Genomic DNA, 27,108 nt, shown 5'->3' with positions numbered 1-27,108 from the left:
ACTTTGACAGTATTCAGTCCATTAAAGTGTACTCAGTACTTTGACAGTATTCAGTCCTTTAAAATGTACTCAGTACTTTGACAGTATTCAGTCCTTTAAACTGTACTCACTACTTTGACAATATTCAGTCCTTTAAAATGTACTCAGTACTTTGACAGTATTCAGTCCTTTAAAGTGTACTCAGTACTTTGACAGTATTCAGTCCTTTAAAATGTACTCACTACTTTGACAGTATTCAGTCCTTTAATGTGTACTCAGTACTTTGACAGTATTCAGTCCTTTAAAATGTACTCAGTACTTTGACAGTATTCAGTCCTTTACGGTGTACTCAGTACTTTGACAGTATTCAGTCCTTTAAAGTATACTCACTACTTTATCATCTGAAATACAAAACAGTGCAATTTGAATCCTGTTTAAAAATGTCCAGCACAACAATCACACACTCATTTAAACATTTCAACAGATTTTGATAAAACTTTCCGGAAATGAGACAAGTGATTTAAATTTGAGGCTGATCCCAAATCATGGGCTGGATTTAGGATTTTTTGAAAGGGTTCTTGTAATTGGGAGATATGATTGGTAGTCTGAGTGCTTGTCTATCCATATATGTGGAAATTGTGTTATTACTATTATTGATATGATAATATAACTAAATAGGAACATAATCATAATCTATTTGGTGCTTTCAGGGACATCCCCATGCCGTTAGTGAGCTCGGGAGTGGAGCACGGAAACCTGCGGGAACTGGCTCTAGCCAGGATGAAGGACATGGGCACTGAGGTGAGACGTCCTTCTTAAAGCAAACGACTCAAGGAAAGTCACCTAATCCTAGATCACGCTGATGCCAACTTTGGAGCCAAGAATAGATGCCAAGCAATGGAGCAGAATAGAAGCCATTGCCAGTCAACACAGACAGGAAGTAGTAGTGTAAATGTGACACAGTCAGGAAGTAGTAGTGTAAATGTGACACAGTCAGGAAGTAGTAGTGTAAATGTGACACAGTCAGGAAGTAGTAGTGTAAATGTTACACAGGCAGGAAGTAGTAGTGTAAATGTGACACAGGCAGGAAGTAGTAGTGTAAATGTGACACAGACAGGAAGTAGTAGTGTAAATGTGACACAGACAGGAAGTAGCGTTGTAAATGTGACACAGGCAGGAAGTAAAAAGGTGTGAATGTGATAGAGGCAGGAAGTAAAAGGTGTGAATGTGATACAGATAGGAAGTAGTAGCGTAAATGTGACACAGGCAGGAAGTAGTAGTGTAAACGTGACGGACAGGAAGTAGAAATTTAAATGTGACACAGACAGGAAGATGTGGTGTAAATGTGACACAGATAGGAAGATGTGGTGTAAATGTGACACAGTAAGTAGTGTTGTAACTGACACAGGCAGGAAGTAGTGTTGTAACTGTGACACAGGCAGGAAGTGGTGGTGTAAATGTGACACAGACAGGAAGTAGTAGCGTAAATGTGACACAGACAGGAAGTAGTAGCGTAAATGTGACACAGGGAGTAGTAGCGTTAATGTGACAGACAGGAAGTAGTAGTGTCAATGTGACAGACAGGGAGTAGTAGCGTAAATGTGACAGACAGGAAGTAGTAGCGTAAATGTGACAGACAGGAAGTAGTAGTGTGAATATGATACAGGCAGGAAGTAGTGTTGTAAATGTGACGCTAGCAGATAGTGGTGATGTAAACGTGACACAGACAGGAAGTAGTGGTGTAAATGTGACACAAGCAGAAAGTAGTGATGTAAACGTGACACAGACAGGAAGTAGTGGTGTAAATGTGACGCAAGCAGAAAGTAGTGATGTAAACGTGACACAGACAGGAAGTAGTAGTGTAAATGTGACATAGACAGGAAGTAGTGGTGTAACTGTGACATGCAGAAAGTAATGTAACTGACACAGGCAGGAAGTAGTGTTGTAACTGTGACACAGGCAGGAAGTGGTGGTGTAAATGTGACACACAGGAAGTAGTAGTGTAAATGTGACACAGGCAGGAAAAGGTGGTGTAAATGTGACACACAGGAAGTAGTAGTGTAAATGTGACAGACAGGAAATAGTAGTGTAAATGTGACAGACAGGAAGTAGTAGTGTGAATATGATACAGGCAGGAAGTAGTGATGTAAACGTGACACAGGCAGGAAGTAGTGGTGTAAACGTGACGGACAGGAAGTAGAAATTTAAATGTGACACAGACAAGAAGATGTGGTGTAAATGTGACACAGTAAGTAGTGTTGTAACTGTGACACAGGCAGGAAGTGGTGGTGTAACTGTGACACAGGCAGGAAGTGGTGGTGTAAATGTGACACAGACAGGAAGTGGTGGTGTAAATGTGACACAGACAGGAAGTAGTAGCGTAAATGTGACACAGACAGGAAGTAGTAGCGTAAATGTGACACAGACAGGAAGTAGTAGCGTAAATGTGACAGACAGGGAGTAGTAGCGTAAATGTGACAGACAGGAAGTAGTAGCGTAAATGTGACAGACAGGGAGTAGTAGCGTAAATGTGACAGACAGGGAGTAGTAGCGTAAATGTGACAGACAGGAAGTAGTAGCATAAATGTGACAGACAGGAAGTAGTAGCATAAATGTGACAGACAGGAAGTAGTAGTGTGAATATTATACAGGCAGGAAGTAGTGTTGTAAATGTGACGCTAGCAGATAGTGGTGATGTAAACGTGACACAGACAGGAAGTAGTGGTGTAAATGTGACGCAAGCAGAAAGTAGTGATGTAAACGTGACACAGACAGGAAGTAGTAGTGTAAATGTGACATAGACAGGAAGTAGTGGTGTAACTGTCACAGGCAGGAAGTAGTGTTGTAACTGTGACACAGGCAGGAAGAGGTGGTATAAATGTGACACAGGAAGTAGTAGTGTAAATGTGACAGACAGGAAGTAGTAGTGTGAATGTGACAGACAGGAAGTAGTAGTGTGAATATGATACAGGCAGGAAGTAGTGATGTAAACGTGACACAGGCAGGAAGTAGTGGTGTAAATGTGACGCAAGCAGAAAGTAGTGATGTAAACGTGACACAGACAGGAAGTAGTAGTGTAAATGTGACAGACAGGAAGTAGTGGTGTAACTGTGACATGCAGAAAGTAGTGTTGTAACTGACACAGGCAGGAACTAGTGTTGTAAATGTGACACAGGCAGGAAGTGGTGGTGTAAATGTGACACACAGGAAGTAGTAGTGTGAATATGATACAGGCAGGAAGTAGTGATGTAAACGTGACACAGGCAGGAAGTGGTGGTGTAAATGTGACACACAGGAAGTAGTAGTGTAAATGTGACAGACAGGAAGTAGTAGTGTGAATATGATACAGGCAGGAAGTAGTGATGTAAACGTGACACAGGCAGGAAGTAGTGTTGTAAATGTGACGCAAGCAGAAAGTAGTGATGTAAATGTGACAGACAGGAAGTAGTGGTGTAAATGTGACAAGCAGAAAGTAGTGATGTAAACGTGACACAGACAGGAAGTAGTAGTGTAAATGTGACACAGACAGGAAGTAGTAGTGTAAATGTGACACAGACAGGAAGTAGTAGTGTAAATGTGACGCAGGCAGAAAGTAAAGTTGTAAACATGACAAAGACAGGAAGTAGTGTTGTAAACATGACAAAGACAGGAAGTAATGTTATAAATGTGACAAAGACAGGAAGTAATGTTATAAATGTGACACATTTGATGTGCTTTTTGGCAGTGTCGAGATGTGAGGACCAGAGAAGTTGGCATTCAGGAAATCCACCACAAAGTTCGACCCTACCAGGTAAAGGCGTGGTCCTGCAGATGATGGCTGACTCTGCAGTTTTAAAGCACGTCCTGTGTGTTTAGGTGGAGCTGGTGAGGCGGGACTACGTGGCCAACGGTTCCTGGGAAACCTTCCTCTCCTACGAGGATCCACAACTGGACATCTTGATCGGTCTGCTGCGTCTGCGCCGCTGCTCCCCGCAATCCTTTCGAGCCGAACTGAAAGGGGGCGTGTCCATCGTGCGCGAGCTGCACGTCTACGGCAGCGTGGTCCCCGTGAGCAGCCGGGACCCCACCAAGTTCCAACATCAGGTAGGCGAAAAGCGCATGGCGGCGGTTACACATGATCTAAATGTCTTGGTGTCTTCAGGGTTTTGGAATGATGTTGATGGAAGAAGCAGAGAGGATTTCCAGAGAAGAACACGGCTCTTCCAAACTGGCCGTCATTTCAGGTGCGCCTTCTTAAATGTTTCCACTCGGAACACTTTCATTTGTGCTGAGAGGAACCAGGTGGATTAAATCATGAGTTTGGATACTAGTGAGGGTAAGCCAACAACAAAGTCAGGTGGATAAAAACATGAGTTTGGATATGATGGAAAGTAAGCCAACAAGGAAGTTAAGGGGATAAAAACATGAGTTTGAATACGAGTGAGGGTAAGCAAACCACAAGGTTGGGTGGATAAAACATGAGTTTAAATACAAGGGAGATTAGATGGATAAAAACACGAGTTTGGATATGATGGACAGTAAACCAACAACAAGGTTAGGTGGATGAAAAACATGAGTTTGGATACGAGCGAAGGTAAGCCCACAACAAGGTCAAGTGTATAAAAACATGAATTTGGATACGATGGAGGGTAACAATGAGATTAGGTGGATAAAAACATGAGTTTGGATACGATGGAGAGTAAGCCAACAATTAGAACAGGTGGATAAAAACATGAGTTTGGATACGATGGAGAGTAAGCCAACAATAAGGGTTGGGTAGATAAAAACATGAGTCTGGATACGAGCGAAGGTAAGCCAACAAGGTCAGGTGGATAAAAACATGAGTTTGGATACGATGGAGGGTAAGCCAACAATGAGGGTGGGTGGATAAAAACGCGAGTTTGGATACGATGGAGGGTAAGCCAACAATGAGGGTGGGTGGATAAAAACATGAGTTTAGATACGATGGAGAGTAAGCCAACAATGAGCTTAGGTAGATAAAAACATGAGTTTGGTTGGATATGAGCGAAGGTAAGCCAACAACAAGGTCAGGTGGATAAAAACATGAGTTTGGATACAATGGAGGGTAAGCCAACAAGGTCAGGTAGATAAAATAAAATGCTGCTTAAAAAGTCAGATTCTAATCTTTCCTTTGCCAAGACAGTATAGGTTGTCTGTTTATTTAAAAAAAACAAAACAACTAAGGTTTTAATGAGAGTAGAAGTAGTTGATAGAAACAACAGTGATCATGTTGTTCCCACCATCTAATGAGGACAAACTATGCAGCTGTTTGGATCCTCAGCCAACAATGTTAGACTCCTAAAAGGACTTTTTCAGTCCAGAAATCAACACCAAGAGAGCAAATGTTGTCTGTGACTTCAGAAACATCCCAGCTGACATCCGGTCCTGTTTTGCAGGCGTAGGAACCAGGAACTACTACAGGAAGATGGGATACCACTTGGAAGGACCGTACATGGTCAAGATTCTAGACTGACCTGGACTACAAGTGTTCCATCAAGTGTGGGGTAGAACAGGGAAACTACAGTCTGCAGTCTTCAATTTGGCCCTCGAGACATCACCAGTGTGATAAGGAATCTGGCCCGCCTCCAACTTTATTTTAAATTATTTCACAGTATAGTTACTCCCATTTTTCCGTCATTTCATGAATATCGTGAGCAGGTCCGGTAAATGACCATGAATTGCACTTTCAGTTGTATACAGCATAGAATTGTCATATATGACCCAATCCAAACAACCTTTCCCAATCAGGGCGCAAATAAACCAACACAAAAAGTCAACACACATACCACAACCTGCTCACTGAACTTTAGGGATGTTGTCATAAAATAAAGCAAATCATAATTCATATTACAAATAATGGACCCCTGGTGAATCTTATAGGTACCGAAAGGGTTTCAGCCAAATACGCCTTTAAGTAGTTGTAGAATGGACAATGTTTATATGCTGAATTTTGTTTCATCCTATTTGATAAACTGGGGCTGTCCAAAATACGGCCCCGCCAACGTTTTCAACTTGGCCCCCCAAGACGTCATGAGTTTATAAGGAATCTGGCAACAGGGAGATTTCACCCCATTTATAAAAGAAGATTTGTACGCTACCTTTGTGGTGTCGCCATCTTGTGGACAACATGAGTAATTCAGGTCTATGATCACTTATGCTGTGCAGCATTTACTTATATGACCACATTCAAACAAACTTCCCTAGTCATGGTGGAAATTTTTTTTCCAACAGACATGGTAACATACAATTTGTGAGTAGTTTAAAAAATGTCAATGCAACATAGAAACATTCAGAATGACACCCATTTAAATCCCCTACAATGCATGATGGGAAATATGCTAGTCTCTCCACACTTATCCATGTTTGGTGCATTTTGGCTGCTTGATATTTCTGATTGATTACAAAACTTTGAGGTCGTCACAAGTAAACAAGGTTGGAGTTCAACTGTCACACACTTAATATCCAATAGTATAAATTAATAAATTATACATCACTAATATGTATATATAAATATATGTACACATTTTGTACATATTTTAAGTCGGCTTTCGGCCCTCGGTTAAATAGTTTATAGACCAGTGCGGATTATTTCACCCAATTTCATTTATGTTTGTCATGTACTTTGATACACAAGTGTTTTTTTTTTATTTCTGAAGAATAAAGTGTGATTGGCGTACATTCATAGTGGAGTCTGTACCAAGGCAGACACTCCCCTCCCTCTCCCGCTTTACTTCTTTGTCTTGTTTTAACTTTCTAAGAGCCTCTCCTTAGCACTGTTCTACAACATCTTGAAATACGGAATTGATTAACTGGTCTCTCAACAAAATTGACACGTTTTCGACAAAGGGGTGTAACGGTATGTGTATTTGTATTGAACCGTTTCGGTACGGGGGTTTCGGTCCGAACGAGTTTGTAAGCAAAAGTCTTAACAAGCTGCTCTGCTTTCTGCCTCTGTCCCGCCCACAAAACCATCTGATTGGTTACGTACAAAGCCAATCAGCAGTGCATATTCAGAACGCATGTCAGTGCTTCAGCGTCGAGCAGATATGTGTTTAGCAGCAGACATCGTACTCTCCCCAAATTATAAAAAACACTTCCCAGTCACACCTACTACTAGCATCACTATGAGCCCGTTGACCTTCTAGAAACTTAAAATGCAGCTCAGCTCGCTCGCAGTTCTGGCTTGAGGTGAAGGCTAATTAGTTTTTAGCATAACGTTAGCTCATTTTGCTAAGTGTGTGCGTGTTAGAGGCAGCAAAGCCCTGTCTGTCTGTTATTTCACTTGTTTTAGGGATGAATATTCTCTCCTATTGCTATTGTACTGTTTTTTTCAGCTATCCATCCATCCATCCATCCATCATCTTCCGCTTATCCGAGGTCGGGTCGCGGGGGCAACAGCCTAAGCAGGGAAACCCAGACTTCCCTCTCCCCAGCCACTTCGTCTAGCTCTTCCCGGGGGATCCCGAGGCGTTCCCAGGCCAGCCGGGAGACATAGTCTTCCCAACGTGTCCTGGGTCTTCCCCGTGGCCTCCTACCGGTTGGACGTGCCCTAAACACCTCCCTAGGGAGGCGTTCGGGTGGCATCCTGACCAGATGCCCGAACCACCTCATCTGGCTCCTCTCGATGTGAAGGAGCAGCGGCTTTACTTTGAGTTCCTCCCGGATGGCAGAGCTTCTCACCCTATCTCTAAGGGAGAGCCCCGCCACACGGCGGAGGAAACTCATTTCGGCCGCTTGTACCCGTGATCTTATCCTTTCGGTCATGACCCAAAGCTCATGACCATAGGTGAGGATGGGAACGTAGATCGACCGGTAAATTGAGAGCTTTGCCTTCCGGCTCAGCTCCTTCTTCACCACAACGGACCGGTATAACGTCCGCATTTCAGCTATAGTTATATTAATCATTAGTAATGTAGCAGCCTACTTTTGAATGGCAGGGTCAGGTTTGACGAAAATATAACATTTACAAAATAAAAATAAACTACAGGCTTCCCAAATGCTGTAATAAATTAAGCATGGTGAATTAACTTGAAACTGTTTAATATTGCACTTTTTATATGTAGAAGAAAGGTTTTGTCATTTTATTTAATCAAAGCAACAACTTGAGGCAGTTTAATGTGGATTAACGTGGGCAGAATTGTTATAGTGTTCCCAATGTTAAAAGGATCAAACCATTGTTTACAAATTTGGTAAATAAATAACCAAAGAAAATTATATTTTGTTTTCTTACTGTACCGAAAATGAACCGAACCGTGACCTCTAAACCGAGGTACATACCGAATCGAAATTTTTGTGTACCGTTACACCCCTATCTCGACGCGAATCTCCACCATTGGGGAAGCTGCCTGTCCAGATGGAACATTTATTGTTGAAAGTAGAGATGTCCGATAATGGCTTTGTTGCCGATATCCGATATTGTCCAACTCTTAATTACCGATACCAATATCAACCAATACCAATATATATATACAGTCATGGAATGAACACATAAATATGCTTAATTTTGTTGTGATGCCCCGCTGGATGCATTAAACAATGTAACAAGGTTTTCCAAAATAAATCAACTCAAGTTATGGAAAAAAAATGCCAACATTATTGAAGTCACAAAGTGCGTTATTTTTTATAACATGCCTCAAAACAGCAGAATGGAATTTGGGACATGCTCTACCTGAGAGAGCATGAGGAGGTTGAAGTGGGCGGTGGTAGGGGATAGCGGGGGTTGGGGGGGTATATTGTAGCGTCCCGGAAGAGATAGTGCTGCAAGGGGTTCAGGGTATTTGTTCTGGTGTGTTTATGTTGTGTTACGGTGCGGATGTTCTCCCGAAATATGTTTGTCATTCTTGTTTGGTTTGGGTTCACAATGTGGCGCATATTTGTAACAGTGTTAAAGTTGTTTATACGGCTACCCTCAGTGTGACCTGTATGGCTGTTGACCAAGTATGATTGCATTCACTTGTGTGTGTGTGAAATTGCGTAGATATGAGACTGGGCCGGCACGCAAAGGCACTGCCTTTAAGGTTTTCTGGCGCTTTGTACTTCTCCCTACGTCCGTGTACACAGCAGCGTTTTAAAAAGTCCTAAATTTTACTTTTCGAAACCGATACCGACAATTTCCGATATTACATTTTAAAGCATTTATCGGCCGATGATATCGGAAATCTCTAATCTTCCTCCTATCCAGGAGATCGCAAAAAGCCACTGCCTGACCAGGGCTCAGAAAATCTGCAAAGACCCCTCCCACCCCCACCAAGGACTGTTTTCACTGCTGGACTCTAGGAAGAGGTTCCGCAGCCTCCGTAGCAGAACCTCCAGGCTCTGTAACGGTTTCTTCCCTCAGGCCATAAGACTCTTGAACGCATCATAATTAAATGATCCCCTCAACTCCCCCCAAAATGGATTAACTCGCTGGAATAAAAAAGACAACATACATCCGTAAACATGGACGCATGTGAAAAAGTGCAATGTATTTATCTGTGCAGTAATTTATTTATTTATATCTGCATCTTATTGCTTTTTTTTAAAATCCTGCACTACCAAGAGCTAATGCAACAAAATGTTGTTCTTATTTGTACTGTAAAGTTCAAATTTGAATGACAATAAAAAGGAGGAGGCAACAGGCAGCCCGTCCTGATGGATAGGACGGGCAGGGCTGCAAGCACTGAAACTTTTGACGACTTCTGAATGGAATCGCAAAATTGAGAACATCTCGGGGAAGCTTTCTGCTCTGCAAGGCCAAAATGAACAACTGTGGAGAGAAACCTTTGGGGTGCTGTTGTTCGCCGTCATCTACAATTCCACCACGTTTACCTTTCCTTCCTACCTCTTTGGGGCGGTTGTGCTTTAAACTGATTTCCTTGTAATTTTCTAAAGGCCTACTGAAATGAGATTTTCTTATTTAATCGGGGATAGCAGGTCTATTCTATGTGTCATATTTGATTATTTCGCGATATTGCCATATTTTTGCTGAAAGGATTTAGTAGAGAACATCCACGATAAAGTTCGCAACTGGAGAAAAGTCCTGCTTCTACCGGAAGTCGCAGACACATATTCACATTGATTTTAATGGGAGCCTCCAACAAAAACAGCTATTCGGACCGAGAAAACGACAATTTCCCCATTAATTTGAGCGAGGATGAAAGATTTGTTTTTGAGGATATTGATAGCGACGGACTACATTGGGACGGATTCCGATGTTTTTAGACACATTTACTAGGATAATTCTGGGAAATCCCTTATCTTTCTATTGTGTTGCTAGTGTTTTAGTGAGTTTAATAGTACCTGATAGTCGGAGGTGTACGCCCACGGCCGAGTGTTGACGCGCAGTGTCTCGGGGAAGTCGACGGCAGCTGTACGGGAGGCGCAAGCTCAGCTGATATCCGGTAAGTGGTGACTTTTTAACCACAATTTTCTCACCGAAACCTGCTGGTTGACAAGTGATCCATATTTAAGTTTCAACTCCGTGAATTTTAAACAAGGAATCATTGTGTGTTTGTGTGGCTAAAGGCTAAAGCTTCCTAACTCCATTGTTCTACTTTGACTTCTCCAATATTAATTGAACAAATTGCAAAAGATTCAGCAACACAGATCTACAAAATATTGTATAATTATGCCAATAAAGCAGACGACTTTTAGCTGTGTGTGTGTGCAGCGCTCATATTCATAACGCGACGTTTTCAAGAAAAATGTCCCGGGAAATTTAAAATTGCAATTCAGTAAACTAAAAAGGCCGTATTGGCATGTGTTGCAATGTTAATATTTCATCATTGATATATAAACTATCAGACTGCGTGGTGGGTAGTAGTGGGTTTCAGTAGGCCTTTTCTAAAGTTCTATTCTATTGTGTTGCCAAGGTTCATTGACTTTAGATAACTTCCTCCCCTCCCCGAGTGCAGACTGAGCCCCTGCAGAAGACCTAATGATGCTCTTTTAGCAGCGCATGCACGACACAGCCTCTGCAATTAAAACTCCCCATCATTTTTCTGGCTATGCAGCCACGATTTCCTGGAAGGGTTTCGAGAACTTAGTAAAAACTGACTCCTGATGCACGGACCTGCTACAGTCCTGACTCAAGGTGGACTGCAGCAGAGGAGCGGATGTGTCACTTCCTGCATGCGGCGTCTGTGTCGTGACTGCCGTTGCAGTCCTGACGCATCGGCCAGGGTGGCACGCTCCTCGCTGTTAGCGGTACTATCTGAAAGACTCTTCCAGTTCTGCTGAGACCAGGATTGGATTTGACTGCAACATGAGCTGAAGAAGTGCAGATCCTGTTTAAAGGTTGGATGTTTCACGTCTGGTCAGGGTGTCCACTTGCATCGTTGCCAAGTAGGACACCAAACCTCCACACCGAACACTAAATGACATTCAAAACATGCTGAAAAGGCTAAATGTAACGTCGCTACGCCAGGTAGTTAAGATAAAAACACTTTATGTTACGACTTACAACACAATGTCAATGATTGAAGTATTTTTTACACTACGTCAACTGAAATATTTTTACACTGTCAATTTAAATATTTTACAGTACGTCAATAATTGAAGTATTTTTACAGTACGCCAATTGACATATTTTTACACTGTCAATAATTGAAGTATTTTTACACAAAGTAAATAATTGAAGTCATTTTACACTGTCAATTGAAGTAAATTTACATTACGTCAATGATTGAAGTATTTTAACCCAATGTCAATTTAAATACTTTTACACTGTCCATTATTTAAATATTCTTACACTACGACAATAATTGAAGTATTTTTCCACTGTCAATAGTTTGAATACTGTTTACACTAAGTCAAAAATGTTAGTATTTTTACACTGTCAATAATTGAAATATTCTTAACTGATGTCAATAATTGAAATACTTCACAGTACGTCAATAATTGAAGTATTTTTTACAGTACGTCAATAAGTATTTTTACACCATGCCAATAATTTAAGTTATTTTACAGTCAATAGTTGAAATATGTTTACAGTATGTCAACAATTGAAGTTTTTTACATCATGCCAATAATTTAAGTAATTTTACATTGTCAATAATTGAAATATGTTTACAGTACGTCAATAATTGAAGTATTTTGACCCGATGTCAATTTAAATATTTTTACACTACGACTGTCAATGATTTAAATATTTACACTACGTCAATAATTGAAATATTTTAACTGATGTCAATAATTGAAGTATTTTTACACTATGTCAATAATTGAAGGGTTTTTACACTACTTCAATAATTTAAGTATTTTTTACATTGTAAATTTAAATATTTTAACACTGTCAATAATGTAAACATTTTTACACTGTCAATAATTGAAGTATTTTTACACAAATTGAAGTATTTTACACCGTCAATTTAAATATTTACACTGTCAATAATTTAAGTATTTTTACACTGTCAATTTAAATATTTTTACACCACGTCAATAATAGAAATATTTTTACAATACGTCAATTGAAGTATTTTTACACTACGTCAATAATTGAAATATTTTTACCTGATATCAATAATTGAAATATTTTTACAATACGTCAATGGAAGTATTTTTACATTGTCGATAATTGAAGTATTTTTACTGTCAATTTAAATATATTTACACTACGTCAATAATTCAAATATTTTTACACTGTCAATAATTGAAGTATTTTCACACTGTCAATAATTCAAATATTTTTACACAGTCAATTTAAATATTTTTACACTGCGTCAATAATTGAAGTATTTTTACACTGTCAATTTAAATATTTTTACACCACGTCAATAATAGAAATATTTTTACAATACGTCAATTGAAGTATTTTTACACTCTGTCAATAATTTAAATATTTTTACCTGATATCAATAATTGAAATATTTTTACAATACGTCAATGGAAGTATTTTTACATTATGTCGATAATTGAAGTATTTTTACTGTCAATTTAAATATATTTACACTACGTCAATAATTCAAATATTTTTACACTATGTCAATAATTGAAGTATTTTCACACTGTCAATAATTCAAATATTTTTACACTGCGTCAATAATTGAAGTATTTTTAACAGATATCAATAATTGAAATATTTTACAGTATGTCAATAATTGAAGTATTTTTACACTAGGTCAAACATTGAAGTATTTTCACACTGCGTCAATAATTTAAATATTTTTACACTCAATTTAAATATTTTTACACTGTGTCAATAAGTGAAGTAGTTTTATACTACGCCAATAATTGAAGTATTTTTTACCAGATATCAATAAATGAAATATTTTACACGGTCAATAATTGAAATACTTTTACACTATGTCAATAATGGAAGTATTTTTACACCACGACAATAATTGAAGTATTTTCACACTACGTCAATAATTTAATTAATTTTACACTGTCAATGAAAATATTTTTACACTGCGTCAAAAAGTGAAGTATTTTTACACTACGTCAATTGAAATATTTTTTACCCGATATCTATAATTGAAATATTTTACAGTATGTCAATAATTGAAGTATTTTTACATTGTCCATTTAAATATTTTTACACTATGTTAATTGAAATATTTTTTACCAGATGTCAATGATTGAAGTATTATTAAACTACTTCAATAATTGAAGTATTTTTACACGGTTGATTTAAATATTTTTACACTATGTCAAAAATGTATTTTTTTTAACCAAATGTCAATAATTGAAATATTTTACAATATGTCAATAGTTTATATATTTTTACACTGTCAATAATTTACAAACACCGTTTCCATATGAGTTGGAAAATTGTGTAAGATGTAAATATAAAAGGAATACAATGATTTGTAAATAATTTTCAACCCATATTCAGTTGAATATGCTACAAAGACAACATATTTGATGTTCAAACTGATAAACATTTTTTTGTGTGCAAATAATAACTTTAGAATTTGATGCCAGCAACACGTGACAAAGAAGTTGGGAAAGGTGGCAATAAATACTGATAAAGTTGAGGAATGCTCATCAAACACTTATTTGGAACATCCCACAGGTGTGCAGGCTAATTGGGAACAGGTGGTGGTCATGATTGGGTATAAAAGCAGCTTCCATGAAATGCTAAGTAATTCACAAACAAGGATGGGGCGAGGGTCACCAATTTGTAAGCAAATTGTCGAACAGTTTTAGAACAACATTTTTCAACGAGCTATTGCAAGGAATTTAGGGATTTTACCATCTACGGTCCGTAAAATCATCAAAAAGTTCAGAGAATCTGGCGAAATCACTGCACGTAAGCGATGATATTACGGACTTTTGATCCCTCAGGCGGTACTGCATCAAAAAACCGACATCGGTGTGTAAAGGATATCACCACATGGGCTCAGGAACACTTCATAAAACCACTGTCAGTAACTACAGTTGGTCGCTACATCTGTAAGTGCAAGTTAAAACTCTACTATGCAAAGCCAAACCCATTTATCAACAATATCCTGAAACGCTGCCAGCTTGGCTGGGCCAAAGCTTACCTTAGATGGACTGATGCAAAGTGGAAAGGTGTTCTGTGGTCTAACGAGTCCAGATTTCAAATTATATTTGGAAACAGAGGATGTGGTGTCCTCCAGAACAAAGAGGAAAATAACCATTCGGATTGTTATAGGCGCAAAGTTCAAAAGCCAGCATCTGTGATGGTATGGGGGTGTATTAGTGCCCAAGGCATGGGTAACTTACACATCTGTGAAGGCACCATTAATACTGAAAGGTCCATACAGGTTTTGAAGCAACATATGTTGTCACCCAAGCAATGTTATCATGGACGCCCCTGCTTATTTCAGCAAGACAAGTGTTACAACAGCGTGGCTTCGTAAAAAAAAAAAATAAAGAGTGCGGGTACTTTCCTGGCCCGCCTGCAGTCCAGACCTATCTCCCATCGAAAATGTGTGGCGCATTATGAAGCGTAAAATAAGACAGCGGAGACCCCGGACTGTTGAACGACTGAAGCTCTACGTAAAAACAAGAATGGGAAAGAATTCCACTTTCAAAGCTTCAAAAATTAGTTTCCTCAGTTCCCAAACGAGTGTTGTTAAAAGAAAAGGTAATGTAAAAGTGGTGAACATGCCTTTTCCCAACTACTTTGGCACGTGTTGCAGCAATGAAATTCTAAGTTAATTATTTGCAAAAAAAAAAAAAAAAAGTTTATGAGTTTGAACATCAAATGTCTTTGTAGTGCATTCAACTGAATATGGGTTGAAAAGGATTTGCAAATCATTGTATTCCGTTTATATTTACATCTAACACAATTTCCCAACTCATATGGAAACGGGGTTTGTAAATTTGTTTACACTGTCGATAATTTAAATATTTTTACCTGTCATAATTGAAGTATTTTTACAGCATGTCAAAAATGTAAGTATTTACACTCCGTCAATAATTGAAGTATTTCTACACAATGTCGATAATGTAAGTGTTTTACACAATGTCAACAATTCTAGTATTTTTACAATATGCGGCCGCACTTTGCACACCCCTGCTGTGCATCTCCTTTTCCAATACCAGGAAAGGCGGCGAGGTGTTAAAGGTGGCGCCAGGGAGCTAATGGCCGTCCAGAAACGTGAGTGGTTGTCACGGCAATAAAGGTTGCAGATCTGTCAGAGATGACCTCACTGAGCTGAGGTGACGCTAACGACTGAACACGCGGGGATTAACGCCACTTAAGTGTCCCGCTCACGCCGTCTACGGAGATCCATAAAGTAGCCTTAGGTGGCGGCCATCTTTTTTTTTTTTTATCATCTTGTGGAATTTATGGGGGCATTCAGCATATTGCACGGTTCGTCATGCAACAATATCATCTCTCAGACGTGTGCCTCCCTAAGACCGAAGACCAGTCAAACATGCAGGGGAGGATAAACAAAAATCATTATGCATGCCTGCATTAAAAAAGTTAGAAACACACTTTTTTAAATCGACCATGTTTTTTTGTCTATCTATTGCTATTATTACTAATTTGTATTCTCTAAATGTTACTATTAATTAATTATCTATACTCCGGACTAAAAACTGCTACTTTTTTCCTACACTTCAAACCCTGTGGCTTATAAAACGGTGAGGCTAATTTATTGATTTTCTTTGCTGAAGCCATAAAAAAAAGTGTTTTTTGTTTGTGCTTTGGTGCCATCTTTTGGATGAGTGCACTTACTGCTGGGTCTTTCCATGTACCTGTGGTGCTTTCAAAGGGAAGTAGACATGTGTTCTAGTCATCCATAGCGTTTTTACTCATTTGGATGCTTCATTCGTTACTCCAAGCAACTTTTGTAAGTTTTACAATATAACTAAAACAATTCTTGCCTACTAAAGCATCCCATGTGTGATGTCTTTGAGTGTTTTTGTGCATATTTGTCTGTGCTGTCATAATGTAATCAAGAGGGCGTGGTTAGCATGAGCTAATATGCTAACACGTTCACGAGTGTTTGTGTTGGTATTATTAACTCTCAATGGCATTCTTTTTGTATTGTTTCCTCAGTATATTCAGCAAAAAGTGGACGACGCCTCTTATTCAGTCTGTTTAGCTGATTGTTGAGCTAGCTTGCACAGTAAGTGGGTCCATGGCGATGACTTCAGTTTTCTTTCATCAGTCGTTTTACGTCATTTGAAAGCGATTAATGTAAATAAACATTTACAAAATATTTCTGTGTAAATAACTCAGACACATAATTTATATATATATATATATATATATATACATATATATACATATACACACACACACACACACACACACACCTGTGTTAATAAAGTCCCTGGAATGTTAAATATGTATGAAAAGGTTCATAATAGTGAATCCAAAGGGTGTCAAGTTTTGATGCAGAAAGTTACGTTTCTTCAAAAGGAATTAAAGTGCTATTGTGGACTTCAACCACTTTTTACAAGTACAGTAGTACGCCACACTTTAATACCACAATGTCCAAAAGCTCGGTTTGCATATGTGATATCGTACACAAGTATTGCGTAACAAACAAGTAAATAATTCCACGTAATCAAGTGCCTAAATGAAAAATCCCAAGTGTAGTTGTGAAGAAGGGACAGAGCTTCATTCCCAGTTGGGCCACCATAAAACACATTTTTATCATCTTTATTCTCCAGTCTGGTCCATAAATATTGCTATTTTGATATTAGTCTCATCTTTTTGGCTCCACACATTACCCCGATGGATGTGAAATAGACCAGTGCCATATTCTTTAACTGCAGGGTATTTACGGGTCATCAGTTTATAAATGTGCCTCAAACTTTTTAAGGCACCATTATACCATCATAAATCAAACTTGGAAAGTGCAGTTCTCCTGTAAGCTACTAAGAAATGTTTGTTTGCCAAAATGGAGGGCATGATATAAAGTAAGCAAGTAACACGTTGGTCAGCAGAGTCATCAAAAATAAACGACTTTGAAAAGGTACTCATTGACAACGATTGGTGGCCCATCCATCGGCACGTCTCAAACCTGGCTGGTTCGAGACTTATGGTACTGTGGAACCTCGATTTATGAACTTAATTGGTTCATATACAGAAAAGTTGGAATAGCGAATAAAATTCCTCCATAAGAAATGTAAATATGAATAATGGGTTCTGTATTTTTGTGAAGGTTTGTACACAATATAAGGTGTCATACTGTCCTATAAATCAGACAAACGTAACAAAGAAGTGATGAATTATTTGTCTTTATTAGCAATATCAATGTATCAACAATGACAAGCTGAACTGTCCTGTATGCGCTGCTCTGCCAACACAGAAGTCCCATTGATACACAAAACAATCAAAAATCCCAAAATCATATTGCTACAACAATACAAATAAATAAAAAATTAACTTTAAATCGTCATGGGCAAATGAGCTGCCGAAGAGAAAGGAAAGGAGAGGACATGAGGAGGGGGAGGAGGAGCCGTGTGTACTCTTAGGAGAGCACACTGGCCGTCCAGTCTCATCACGATTAAAACTTGCTGTGATATGAATCCCGCGTCGTCAATCTCTCAATGGCTGCCAGCGGGACACAAAATGAACGAATGAAGCAGACAGAGGCATATTTGGCTAAGTCTGCAAAATGAGGGGTTTGTAAAAATCGAGGTTCCACTGTACTTTGAAGATCGCACCGCACTTCCTGTTGCAACATTGGAGGTTTCAAACAAATCATTCGGAAACGTCCGGCTGGTTGGGGTAAAAAGCCTAAAGAGACGTATTTTGGTCAGAACAGAAGAGTGTTGTTGAAAATATGTATTTTACGTCACTCGTGTAGTAATGCTCAGACATTTGGCTGTATCATGGCTGTTGTGTCTGCTGGTTGCACGTGTGAAGTAGAGAAGAGCATGGAAACTCTTCAGGTCGTCCGCACCTATATTGTGGAACGCAAAGGACTAAAGCCGTATACACACAAACACAGACTGCTTGAAAAACGCATATTTGGGGTTAAAACGATCTCCATCCACACAAGTGTAGTTTCAAAAGTGTCTCTGTACAAACACATACATCATGCACATTTTGTCCAATCAGAAGCCTGAACAAAGCTAACCTGACTCTCGCCAGACTGTTGTAGTTCGCTGAGCTCCACACAAGGGTCTGGGATTGAAGGCATTGCAAACTCCTTCCAGATAGCCAAAAATAATGAACCAATCAGGATCGCCGGGCGGGATTTCATAGATGTGACGAAGCGCCGAAGTGACTGTTTTGATTCAAACAACAATGGAGGCACGCTATTGAAACTGTTTTGCGACATCGATTGAGTATTAACTCTTTAAAATATGAACAGAGAACGGTTTTGAAGACATTTATTGGTGGTAAGGATGTTTGGGTTCTTTTTCCGACCAGGTTTGGATTTCCCCAGCGTCGCTCTAATCAGCGTCACGGGTTGATTTCGTTGTGAGTGGTTAAAGTAGCACGTCATCAAAGATAACGGACAAGTGGTTTATCCAAATAAATAAAAAAATATATATATATATTTTTTTTTACAAGGCCCCGCCATCTGAAATACATCTCCTATTGTGAACTCCCAGATCAATGTGTGGAGCTCGGAGAGAGTCAGGTTAGAAAAAAGCAGCCCCAGCTGACTTATTGGCATGACACCTCTTGTTATGTTTATTGTGATATACTAGACCAGGGGTGTCAAACTCATTTTAGATCGGGGGCCACATGGAGAAAAACTACTCCCAAGTGGGCCGGACTGGTAAAATCACGGCACGAAAACTTAAAAATAATGACAACTCCAGATTTTTTTCTTTGTTAAAAAATAGGACATTCTAAAAATTTACAAATCATTATGTTTTGTTTTTTTTACACTCAATAGTATTCTATCTTTATTTGTTGATATTTATACTTTCTGAATAAATTATGTGATAATGTTCAACAACCAACTCATTGGTGCTCATTTTTAATCTATTAAGATTTATTTTAAAAAGTATCAAAATCAAATTACAGGATGTTATTTAGTTTGCCCATTTTCCTCGACAGGTGCACTAACATCATGTGGTTTATTTATTTATTTAAAAAAAAAATATGTAGCATAATTTACAAAGATACAAAGGATTGCTACATTGCGATATCTAGTGGACACATTTACAACAGCGGTTTCTTTTATTAAAACATTTCGGCTCATTTTTACACAAACTCATCCCGCGGGCGGGATAAAGCCTGTTCGCGGGCCGTAAGTTTGACACCCTAGTACTAAACGTACAATGACATGTACAATAGCTTTAAAACCAACGTGCACATACACCATACTTGCCAACCTTGAGACCTCCAAATTCAGGACATGGGGGGGTGTTTGGTGGTAGCAGGGGTATTGTATATTGTAGCGACTCGGAAGAGTCAGTATTGCAAGGGGTTCTGGGTATTTTTTCTGCTGTGTTTATGTTGTGTTACGGTGCGGATGTTCTCCCGAAATGTGTTTGTCCTTGTTTGGTGTGGGTTCACAGTGTGGCACATGTTTGTAACAGTGTTAAAGTTGTTTTTACGGCCACCCTCAGTGTGACTTGTATGGCTGTTGATCAAGTATGCCTTGCATTCACTTATGTGTTTGCCGACGCGCTGTTTGTATGGACGACAAGCGGACGTGACGACAGGTTGTAGAGGACGATAAAGGCAGTGCCTTAAAGGGGAACATTATCACAATTTCAAAAGGGTTAAAAACAATAAAAAACAGTTCCCAGTGGCTTGTTGTATTTTTTGAAATTTTTTTCAAAATTTTACCGGTCCCAGAATATCCCTAAAAAAAGCTTTAAAGTGCCTTTTTTTCGCTCTCTGCGAAGACACTATCCATTTTCCTGTGACGTCACACAGTGCTGCCAATGTAAACAAACAATGACGAATAGCACAGCAAGATATAGCGACATTAGCTCGGATTCAGACTCGGATTTCAGCGACCTAAGCGATTCAACAGATTACGCATGTTTTGAAACAAATGGTTGGAATATGAATGTATTGAAGAAGAAACTGATGCTATTGAGCGAATAGCTATTGACGCTATTCATAGCCATAGCATGGCCGAATAGCTGCGTTAGCATCGCCGGTAAAATGTGGGGACCAAACGATCAGGACTTTCGCATCTTGTGACACTGGAGCAACTTAAATCAGTCGATTGGTAAGTTTTTTTTCGCATTAAATGTGGTTGGAAGGAAACGTAATATAGTTGCAAATGCATCTGCGGGTTATCCATACATCTCTGTGCCATGTCTGCTTTAGCACAGCCGGTAAATAGCATGTTAGCATCGATTAGCTGGCAGTCACGCCGCAACCAAATATGTCTGATTAGCACATAAGTCAACATTAACAAAACTCACCTTTGTGATTTCGTTGAATTTATCGTTGCAAATGCATCTGCAGGTTATCCATACATCTCTGTGCCATGTCTGTCATCGCCGGTAAAATGTGGAGACACTCCGGCACATTCAATGGGGGTCTGGCGGCAGACGCTCTCGCATCTTCGGGCCAGTGGTGAAACTTGAATCCCTCCCTGTTAGTGTTGTTACACCCTCCGACAACACACCAATGAGGCATGATGTCTCCAAAGTTCCAAAAAATAGTCGAAAAAACGGAAAATAACAGAGCTGAGACCCGGTGTTTGTAATGTGTTGAAAATGAAAATGGGGGCTGTATTACCTCGGAGACGTCACGTTCTGACGTCATTGCCAAAAGAGCCATAAACAGAAAGGCGTTAAATTCGCCAAAATTCACCCATTTAGAGTTCGGAAATCGGTTAAAAAAATATATGGTCTTTTTTCTGCACCATCAAGGTATATATTGACACTTACATAGGTCTGGTGATAATGTTCCCCTTTAAAAGGCATGCCCCCAATATTGTTGCCCGGGTGGAAATCGGGAGAATGGTTACACCGGGAGATTTTCGGGAGGGGCACTGAAATTTTTAAGTCTCCCGGAAAAATCGGGAGGGTTGGCAAGTATGACGTACAAAAAGCCCCGGGAACATCATCATCTCTTTTTTCAGTGTTTAAAGCGCGCATGCACGTCTGTGCTGCTGGAACCCAACACTGATAGAATTATAACATGTTCAGCAACACAGTGATGAATTACAAGTGCAGTGAAGTGTACATTTTTAAAATCAGCATGCACTGACGAGCCAAGGAAACCATTTTGAATGTTTGAGTGCCTATATAATGCGTGTGCCGCTGCAAAACTCTTGTGGAATTATAAAACATTTAATCATCGTAATTATACATGTGCAATGAAGTGTATATTGTCTTTAGAATCAGTACACACTACATTATGTTTTTTTTTTTAGTTGTTTGGTCGCTCTTTACGTGCGTGCACGGTTGCATCCAGCTCATGGAAGCAAGACACTTGAGTTGACTTCATGAGTTGTCATTAAATAAGGACTAAAAACATAAGATATTGTTGCACATTTCTTATGACACAGAGCAAAAAGTCTTGCTTGTCAAAATTGTCCCACCTGGTGGAGGTTCGACAACGATCCAAAACTGCTGACTGTCATTAGCGCAAAGCCCATTTCGATTAGTCTTTTTAATCAATGTAAAGTGAAAATATCAGCATGTTTACGTTCAAACATACAGGAGTTCCTCTTATAGAGTGTTTAAAAGGCAGCAAGGCTGTGTTGTTGAGCTTTATAAATGACATCTCAAGTCTCCGTTTGTGGCGTGTACATAAACGCTAAACAGAGAGTTTTGGAACTCTACACTATGGCCAGCGATTGCAAAAGTCTGCGTTTATAAACAAGCTCCCAGCAGGTTTCAAAGATGTCAAATTTAAGACTTGAGACTTTTTTAAGACCATCTTGAAAATAACTTAAGACCATTTCACATACATACGGACAAAAAAATACGACAAAGTAAAATCAGGAGGTCCAGAATTAATTTTAAGTATATGAATTCATTCACTGCTCTTTCACATTGGAAAACAAAATGGTTAAGCTAACTAACCAATACCAAATTTTTGATGTTAACATTATCATTAAATTCACTTTCACCACCGTGTTTACAAACACTTCCCTCCTTGATGGCTGCACATCTGGGTGCTTAACACTTTTTTTATACGTTTCCACCCACTGCCTTCAACCATGCATTAAAATGATCGTTCAGCAGACACAAATCGTTTGACTTTTACTTTCCCAACTTACGAAAGTAATTTGGCTTTGCTTTTGTTAAGTTTCTCTGTTGCTATGCTTAACTGGCGGTGCTTGATAAATTCTGACGGGTCAGCACAGGTAGTCCACTTTAGTTCTGTTTTGTAGTTATGTTTTAGCGTCATCGAAAATGTAAACATTTAAAAAGCAAGATTGAAGTTTATGTTTAAGACCTTTCAAAATCGTATCTAAGACTTTTTATGAGATTTTAAGGCCTTGTGCACCAGTGCACCAAGCAAGGTCCATGAGGACATGGATGACAGAGTCTGGTGTAGATGAACTTGACTGGCCTGCACAGAGTCCTGACATGAAACCGATAGAACACCTTTGGGATGAATTAGTACGGAGACTGAGAAGCAGGCCTTCTCGACCAACATCAGTGTGGGAATTCACCAATGTGCTTTTGGAAGAATGGTCAAAATTCCTATAAACACACTCCGCAACCTTGTGGACGGCCTTCCCAGAAAAGTTGAAGCTGTAATAGCTGCAAAAGGTTCCCCCGCGACAACAAAAGGGATAAGCGGTAGAAAATGGATGGATGGATGGAAATTCAAATTATTGGATTTAAGACTTTTTAAGACCCCACGGATACCCTGTTAAAGACAAAAGTATGTGTCTGCGTGTGGACAAGAGGCCTAAACGCAGAGATAAGTATGCGTTGATGATGTATCTGTGTTTGTGTGGACTTGTCCTAAGTTTCCAGCTTGGTGACGCTAAGCTACAAGTGACATAAATAGCAACAATAACCTGGCACGGCCCAGCTTTACCTTGTCATCTGTGCCTGGAGAAGACGCTGCAGTCCACAGGCCATGTTGGCATGCGGCGGCTGTGGCCATTAGGACTCCTTGTGTCAGCAGGAGTCCTCTCTCAGAGCGGCACGTAGGCCGGATTCCAGCTGGTCGGCGGGGGGCCGCGAATCCGGGTCTGAGGCGAGCATGTGGAAAAGCAGGCTGCATGTTGCCGGGCCGGGAGGCGGTGGCAGCGGGGTTGCTCTTTTGGACTTGATGGGGATACACAGCTGGAGGTCGGCGTTCTCCCACAAAGCCTCGCCCAGCGGCATCAACCAGCGCCCCTTGCACACGTACGCACCTACGGGGAATAAGGAGGAACATGATTTACACAGTAAACACAGCTGAGCCATTTAGGGCAGTGGTGTCAAACGTACGGCCCGCGGGCCTGATCATGTTAGACGAGTTTGCAAAGTAGAAAAATGAGCCACAAATTGGAGTGAAAGAAACTGCTGTTCTAAATGTGTCTACTAGATGTCGCAATAGCAATTATGTTAGGCAATAAACATTTTAGAGTGGGATACTAGGCAAGTATGCCTAGTAAAAGGTACACAGTAAAGCGTGGCTACCCCTCGACCAAATGAATGAATGAAGGTGCTGTTTTACCACTTGTGCTTTTAACACGTCGTGTGTTGGCACCCTCAAAAGGAGAGAATTGGACGCAAAGTGTAACTCGACCCTCTTGAATAATTTTTACTTCCGTTTGTACGGTTTTTGCTGAGTTGGCATGGGATTAATAAGTGGAAATGACAAATGAGGTAAAAGATACCTCAAATACTTTTTATCTACTATTTATTTTGTTCAATCCCAGATAGGCTGCGACTTAAATCATTATGAGAAACAAGAAGACAAACGTTTTTTGTTCTTTTTGCATTTAATATGTAAAATGGGCTCGTTCTAAGTGCAGCTTATCAGTTCTACCTCGAAATCACTTAAAAAATGCATTCAAAAACGTACTTTACGTTCTGTAACCTGTATAATAACCAAGTTGTAGCGACATTGTTATTGTAAGAGTGAACACTGAGGAACTCTTTCTAGCATAGTAACACATCGGCATGCTACTGTATTAGCTGTAAAAGCTAACTACGGAAAGAGATAAGCGAGCTTCTACGTCAACATGAAACACAATTGAGTTTTTAATGCACAGCACTGCGATAGAACACCAATCTGTACTATGTGAAAAACATGAACGATCATTTTACAGTATCTGTATAGTATTATTTTATAGCCAGATAGCCTATGTACTGTAGTTGTAATAACACGCATGACGAACTGTTTGGTCCAGCTGTCCAAGGAAAAAATGTTTTCGGTTTATTCGGGTATGCACTCCATTTATGTCGAAATAGCTTGGCTCCCAATTCCAGATTTATAGCACCAAAAAGTCACTTTCACCTCATTTTCTCGGCTTCCATCTGCTCCAACGTCTCACTTTTCCTTCGTGTTTGCTTCTATAAGCAGCAGCTCATCCTCAGTATAATCAGTTTCAAAAATATACATTTATAAATCTTCATTTGTCCAGAAATAGTCGTCTTCGTTGTCTGTCCAAGCCTGTCATGATTACAATACACTCGCGTTTGTTTCCGGAAGTTGAAACACATATTTGATGCCGGAAGTGTGTTGCTATGGAAACGGAAAAATAAATCAGTCAATGATTATAATGACCAAAATAAGGTAAATATTGTACATATTACATATTGTTATTAATTTGTCAGTTACTACTACATTATACAGTATATATACACTTGCAGTGTGTATATTGTACATATTGCTATGAAAGTGTCTGTTAATATATATATATATAAATATATATATATATATATATGCAGTGTATATATTGTACGTATTACATAGTTATGAAGGTGTCTGTTAATACTTAATACATTATATATTTGAAGTGTGTATATAAAACATTGATGGAGAATGCTGAAGTTGTTTTAGAGGCTTTGAAGGCTACAACAGTGACTCCTATTAGCCGCATCTTTCAAGCTTTTTTTAAATCATCTTTAAAATCCCCCAAAAATACAATCGTTCTTGTTCCTCATAATTGTGAACGATAGGCACAATCCCCCCCAAAAAAGTGCAGTTCTCCTTTAAGGTTTGAATGGCTTTGTAGATACACTGAGACAAAGTCCAAGTTAATTTTGTCCTTCAGTGTGTTTTTGAAATTGCACCAATTTCTTCCTCGGAATTTGGTGTTTTGGCAAGAGAACTATTTTTAATATGTACATTTTCAGAATGTGCTTGTTCTATTTTTGGCCAAAGTAAAACAAAGAAGACGACCCACAGTTGTCGTTACTTTTAAGTTACCATGCCAAGATACAAAGCCCACTAGGAAATAAATTTTCCTCAATGTGGCCCCTGATCTAAAAATAGTTTGACACTCCTGATCTCAGCAATCTCACTTAGTTTATGTCCACAGCCCTTTCAAGGGCTGGCTCATGTCAACATAACCCAAAAAACAAGGTTAAATGGCTGAAAATTAATTATTTCTCTAACTCTGGGAGTTTGTTGACAGTTTTCCTTCATTTGTGCAAGTTTAGTAAGATCAAAGTTAAGCTGTGGCTTGACTAAAATTTGCATGTGATGTTTGTGCAAGAGCGCTACAAACAAGGCAAATCAAATTTACAATACAGTACATCTATTATACCCCCCAAAAAGTTGGTATAGTATGTTTTAAACCACGATAATATATTGATACATATGCAAAACAGTGGATCCAAGCATATTTGCTATTCAGCATTCAGTCTCCCGCCAATGCACATACGAGATATGATGGAGACATGTTTCTATGGCAACAGACTTTTAGTTCATCCGGCCTTAAAGCGTGCTGCCAGGTGGACGCAACCAAATAGTTATTATAATGTGCTTGAAAACAACGATTTAAAAAATGTATTCAAAATCATGTAAACCAAGTAAATACATGTGAGTTTTTAAATGTAACAGTACATAAGAATATGTAACATAATTAAAATGAATGCAGTGCGGTAATACATCCGCAGGCCGCATATTTGCAGTTCAGCATTTTCAATGTTGGAAATTTGCGCATTTTTGATTAAAAAATATTAAAAGCAGAAACACAGACTATGCATTTTGGATCGATAATGCAGTACTTCTCAATTAATTTCTGTCATTGCCACAAAGGACAACAACTGTTGAAAAACAACTGGGAACCTGATCACATGAATTCATTTAGGTATCAATCTACAGTAGTTGTTGACTAAGACTTATTCAGCTTAAGGATACTATACTGTATGTCCTCATTACCTACATTACTGTAGCAATGGTAAACCAACAAGCTATGTAGAGTAATAGAAGTGGGAATCTGTGGGCACCACACCATTTCATTACGATTCGGGGTAAAGTATTAGTATAACATTTTATAAATGTACTATATTTCATTAATAGTATGTCCAAAAGGCTCCTCCTTTGGCTACTGCGTCATTTCAGATGTTTTCTGAATGCTATAGATATACAGTATACATGGAAGACTAGATATGTGAGAACAGTAGCCTCCTTCTACCTGCTAAGTGAGAAAATAAATAAACAACCCTACTCGGCAAGCAGGGATCTTTGATTATAAAGTTCTTGCCTCTTGAAACTATGGAATGGTCAGACATTTTGGCTCTAGTTGCCATAAACGTGCGGCTCAAAGATGCGTGTCGTCTATCTACTCGTTCATATTTATGGATAAACGTGTTGCCTGTCGGCAGCCGCACAGTATAAATATTATTATCTCTCCTGACTTATTCATCTCTTCTTAGCTATTTACT

At 39.1% G+C, this 27,108-nt stretch overlaps 2 protein-coding genes across 6 annotated transcripts in view; one reads left to right on the top strand and one right to left on the bottom strand.

Annotated features, from left to right (window-relative positions):
- Window positions 1–6,655, top strand: part of elp3 (elongator acetyltransferase complex subunit 3) — a 45,121-nt gene extending 38,466 nt beyond the window's left edge. Inside the window, exons 11-15 of the mRNA XM_061886542.1 lie at window positions 690–780; window positions 3,704–3,769; window positions 3,835–4,062; window positions 4,121–4,202; window positions 5,376–6,655. Of these exons, the coding sequence (XP_061742526.1) occupies window positions 690–780; window positions 3,704–3,769; window positions 3,835–4,062; window positions 4,121–4,202; window positions 5,376–5,452 (544 nt within the window). The 3' untranslated portion in view covers window positions 5,453–6,655. The remainder of the gene's footprint in view (window positions 1–689; window positions 781–3,703; window positions 3,770–3,834; window positions 4,063–4,120; window positions 4,203–5,375) is intronic.
- si:ch211-63o20.7 (Serine/threonine-protein kinase pdik1l-B-like) overlaps window positions 1–27,108 on the bottom strand; it is a 76,510-nt gene that overhangs the window by 34,845 nt on the left and 14,557 nt on the right. For 2 of the 5 annotated variants that reach the window (XM_061886543.1, XM_061886544.1), the window contains exons 4-5: window positions 23,318–23,639; window positions 17,610–18,127 (exon numbers count right to left, since the gene is read on the bottom strand). In XM_061886543.1, coding sequence (XP_061742527.1) covers window positions 23,401–23,639 — 239 coding nt within the window. In that variant the 3' untranslated portion in view covers window positions 17,610–18,127; window positions 23,318–23,400. Of the gene's footprint in view, window positions 1–17,609; window positions 18,128–23,317; window positions 23,640–27,108 lie in introns of those variants that run through there. The other 3 variants (XM_061886546.1, XM_061886545.1, XM_061886547.1) reach the window with 3 other exon arrangements.

This window comes from Nerophis ophidion, linkage group LG24 (assembly GCF_033978795.1).
Source record: "Nerophis ophidion isolate RoL-2023_Sa linkage group LG24, RoL_Noph_v1.0, whole genome shotgun sequence".
NCBI lineage: Eukaryota > Metazoa > Chordata > Actinopteri > Syngnathiformes > Syngnathidae > Nerophis > Nerophis ophidion.
This window is presented reverse-complemented; position numbering and strand designations above follow the sequence as displayed.